The following is a 4,415-nucleotide window of genomic DNA, read 5'->3' as shown; positions in this document are numbered from 1 at the left end:
AGGGTAAAAAAAAGGGTTATTCATCTTAGCAGCCCCAGGGGATGTATGGGAAAACAGAAGCAATGCCTGCACTAATGATGTGCATTAATGTGAGTATTTATTGGTTTAAGTTCAAATTCCTGCACAACATGCCAATTATGTGGGAGAAACTTGACATGTAAAGGTGGTTAGGATGATCTGAATTACCATACCGCAATGATATGCCAACTTCCTAGATTTCCTATCCTTTTCTGTTTCTCACCTATTTGTGTGTGCAGTTGTGCTGTCAATTTGTCCAGTGCCAATGCACAAGTCTGCATGTTAGTTTAATACCTGTGAATTGCCAAATTTATACCAGCTGGTCTGCCAGTGATTGCATATCAGTGGGGGCCCCTGTCCATCTCCCTCAGGTTCAGCTGTTGCAAGTCTTCTTCCGGGCCCGAAAGTCAGGCCAAATCTTCAGTAATTCTTCAGGCCCATACTGATGCACAACCACTAGCTTAGAGAATCTGCACTTCTCATACTCAATTTTCTCGATGTTGAAGAGACCCAAAGGACTATCTGTCACACGAATGCCTAACTCCTGCAGGCAGATCCCCATGAAGGAATCTTCCATGTTGATGACCTCAATAGTTTGAGCTACCTGATAGATCTTCTTGGACAGATCTCCAGACATCACATACCCGGGACCTGCACAGTAAGGTGGGTAGGTGACCTTGGGATACACTTCTGGTGGTATATACCATTTGTAGTTCTTGTCACGGACTGGTCTGTTGTTCCTTTGGATATACCCTGTCATGTAGTTTTTTTTAGGGCGTAGATGGGGCTTCAGCAGCTTCGACACCAAATAGTCCACATTGAGAAATATGTCACTGTCTGCCTTCATCACATAGGTGGCATTGGGACAGAATTTGCTTATCCATTCCATGCCCATCAGAGTCTTTAGGGTAAGGTTGTTATATGTGTCAAGGAAATCCTGCTGGATTATGTCTCTGTAGCGGGCACTCTCCTCTTCCAAATGCTTCTGAACTGGGGAACCAAATATTGGGTGGACCCCAGTCAGAAAGAGGCAGAGTATGGAGATGCCAGGGATTGAATTCTCATTGCCCCATGTCTGCCGAATGGCATGCCGTTTGGCAACATGTTTAGGTTCAGTTATCACCAACAAGACTAAGAAAGGCGTCCTCTTCAGACATTTATTTGGCTCATTGAGATGGAACTGATAATTGCAAGGATAGACAACCTGTAAGGGATGCCGAGAGGCCGCTGGTCTTAGAGGCTGCACATCAAGATCTGGATTATCTGGACTGCTCTGTGGTTTCATGAGCTGTTTCACAAGCAGAGAAAAAGTTCCAAGAGCCTCCCTTTGAGTCTTTACAAGAAGTAGGAACAGAAAGGTGGAACAGAGGATGGAGACCATAACAATGGATGAAGAACAAAACTGAAACTTTTGCATATTCGTGGTACTTCAAATCTGTTTGGAGAGGTAGCCAGTCTGAGACAGGGAGAGAATGATGCTGGCCACCTGTCCTTTCCAAAAGATCTGCAAAAGAGAAGCCAAGTGAAAGCATGTGTGTTGGGGGTGGGGGAATATCCTGTCTTCTTGGGAGATCCAAGCAACACTTATTTCAAAACTCATTCCAGCAATTGCTCATACACACAAGTCTAAGAATAGGTCAATATAAAGGTAGCCATGCCTCAGGACTCTTATGACTAAGAATATTCAAGGCCACTGAATATAGCCTGAGCATATATCTGAAAATCCCAGGCAATACATTCCACACAAAATTGATAAAAAAGGGATATTTATTCTACAAACTACATAAGTGAGAACTCAAGGTTCTCAGTAACTAAGTATAAAGATAGGCACAGGACCAGTAAAAAGAAAAGAAAAAACCTTTCTAAAACCATCTCCCTCCTAGCAAAAGAAGAGGAAGCAACCCAACAGAAAAACAAGCAAACCTTAGCTCCCAGGCCCTTCTTTGTATACCTCTTCTCTTTCTCCTGAAAAGCTTATCTTACCCCATGACTGGCCTGCAGAAGAAGGAAAGCAAAATGGTCCTATGCTACTTGTCCTCATACCCTTCCTCCTTTTCAGTAAATATGGGGAGAGCTTGGAAAGGAGGAAGGAATTGGCAGTGTGATTTTAATAGATATTAAAGTTGGGTTTTATTGAAAGGAAGGTGTTTTTGATCCAAGCACAAAATGTTGATATGCAGTTTGTTGATAAAGACTCCTTCAGTGACACATACAAGGATATGGCCAAGGATGTAGCCAAAACTGTACCTTATCAGTCAGTCAAACAGTCAAAGAGCATACAAGGTCACAATTTTGTGGAAATCACAGGACCCATTATTGGACCATACAGCAAATAAGCTAGGCTGGGAAGACACAGAAAAATTCAGGATGTGTAGAGACATGAAACCCAAACATCTGCTGTCTCAAAATAATCTGGCCCTGGCTGTTGCCCAAGGGACAGGTAGGCCCCATCATTTGAATGGTGATGGGAGTAGTCATGTAGTAAAATGCTTAGGTTTTATCACACTTTACATAAATGTTACAAGAATTCCAAAAATGCACAAGCACATGTCATAAACTGTATCCAATTAGCACCAATGGCACCTGCACAAAAATGCACACACAAAAATAAGTGAAATCAATATAAATGCAAAAAAATATGCAAGCCTGGGAGAATGCAGTTATTTCAATATGTCTAGGTGGGACAGCTGGACACACAAGACATGAGAACTTATTTGAAAAGTTTTGTTTAATTAAGGGATTATTATCTATAATCTTTTCAGTTTTCCGGTCTCTCTTAGCAGGGTTTACTTATTCATTTGTCAAAAGTGGAGGGGAGAGATCTTAAAAACAAAACAAACTCTATCAAATAGTGTGTCAAAGCTTATCTGGAGAATGACTAATGGCCCAATCCAATCCTTACCAAATGCCACCAGAAGTCATGTTCCAGCAGGTTTAGGCACTTTACAGCAGTCCCCAAAACAGCCTGCCATCGGGAGGAGCCAGGCCACTGTCACAAGTGGTAAGAGGCAATGCCAGCCCAACACCGGTCCCTGGGCATTCATAGATGCCGGTATGTCAGCCTGAGGAAGCAATGGGGGAGGGCGGGGAGGAGGGTGGATCAGGTCCAGGAAGGGAGCCAGTTCAGTGGCAGCAGTGTCTGCCAATTCCTAACCCTCTTCCTGGCCTTGATCCCCCAACCTGGGTCCATGTGGACTTGTGCCAGCTATAGACCTGACATACATCCGAGTAGAACCAGCAGGGGCTTACCCCAGGAGAAGGAACGGCCCTTCCCCCAAGGAGGCCTCCAGAGGCCAAAACTCCCCTGCAGGATACAGAAAACATTGGTGCCACTGCATCACCATATGGAAAGTTAATTAGGATTGGGCTGTTAATGTTGTTATAACCAAGAATTAATAAAAGATTGTAATCCAATGGTAGTATACCACAACAAGCATAATCTGTCCAAAAAATGTTGGAGTTGTGGTGCCAGCAAGGCAGACTTTGTACACAATTTATGGAATAGACAGTGGAAAAAAACAACAGAAATTTTGGAAAAATTTTGCAAGAAGGAGGCCCTTGCCTAAAAACCAATGTGATTATTCCAAAGAGAAAAGGCACTGGAAGAGAGAAAGCTTCCAGCATCTAAAAGGGGACTAGAAGTGATGTCAGTAATATCAGAAAGGCGGGAAGGAGATGACTAAAGAAGCCAGAGAAAGGAGGGTAAAGTCACCAGAGTCCTTTGAATCTTTGAGGTCCCCAAGTGGAAGTATTATTTTAGGTGTCTTTTGAAGCAATATATCTCCTATTAACAGCCTGCTGATATGGAACTTTCTGGTAAAATTAACTTCCTGGGGATGAGTCATGGTGACCTTTGACCCTAGACTGTAAAGTCATTGGATAGCCCAGTAAAGTATAAGCAAAGACATAATCATTTTAAAAGTCTGGCTAAAGCATAAAGGCATATAGAATAGTAAAGCATAGTAAATGCTTGGGAGTCTCACAAAAGGCTGTGTTAATAAGGTTATTTAGAAGCTGTTTTGCTAGTTTCACAGAAGTTTCACAGAAGCTGGGATTTTGGGGCCTCAAAGGCTATGTTGATAAACTTTGGAATTTGGAAAAGGGAGTCATATCTAAGGCAAAGATAGATAGGCTTCATCTTGGCAGAAGCAAACCTCTTACCAATGACATTACAATGCTGAGAAGACACATATATGGAAACGTTGTAAACAGCAGAAGTAAGTTTTGACTGCTTGATTTTAGAAAAGCCTTAAAATTAGACAAAAGCTTCAACATTAGGCTTATCTTCAATAACAAGAGGCAATGCTTCTTGGCAAACTAACAAAGCATCTAGCTAGCTAACCACAGACACCTGCAAGGGATGAATTCTAGAAGTCAGAGGACAACACAACCTTCTG

General features: G+C 42.4%; 1 protein-coding gene across 1 annotated transcript; it reads right to left on the bottom strand.

The window, feature by feature from the left end:
* Nucleotides 1–391: 391 nt before the first annotated feature.
* LOC136638647 (beta-1,3-galactosyltransferase 2-like) lies at nucleotides 392–1,435 on the bottom strand. Its single transcript, XM_066612681.1, has one exon. The coding sequence runs from the start codon at nucleotides 1,433–1,435 to the stop codon at nucleotides 392–394; it is 1,044 nt and encodes a 347-aa protein (XP_066468778.1).
* Nucleotides 1,436–4,415: the final 2,980 nt, after the last annotated feature.

The sequence above is a fragment of the Tiliqua scincoides genome, chromosome 2 (genome assembly GCF_035046505.1).
Source record: "Tiliqua scincoides isolate rTilSci1 chromosome 2, rTilSci1.hap2, whole genome shotgun sequence".
Lineage (NCBI taxonomy): Eukaryota > Metazoa > Chordata > Lepidosauria > Squamata > Scincidae > Tiliqua > Tiliqua scincoides.
This window is presented reverse-complemented; position numbering and strand designations above follow the sequence as displayed.

What these genes read in the sequence shown, in the direction of transcription:
- LOC136638647 (XM_066612681.1), bottom strand. Translation starts at nt 1,435, where the DNA reads ATGCAAAAGTTTCAGTTTTGTTCTTCATCCATTGTTATGGTCTCCATC.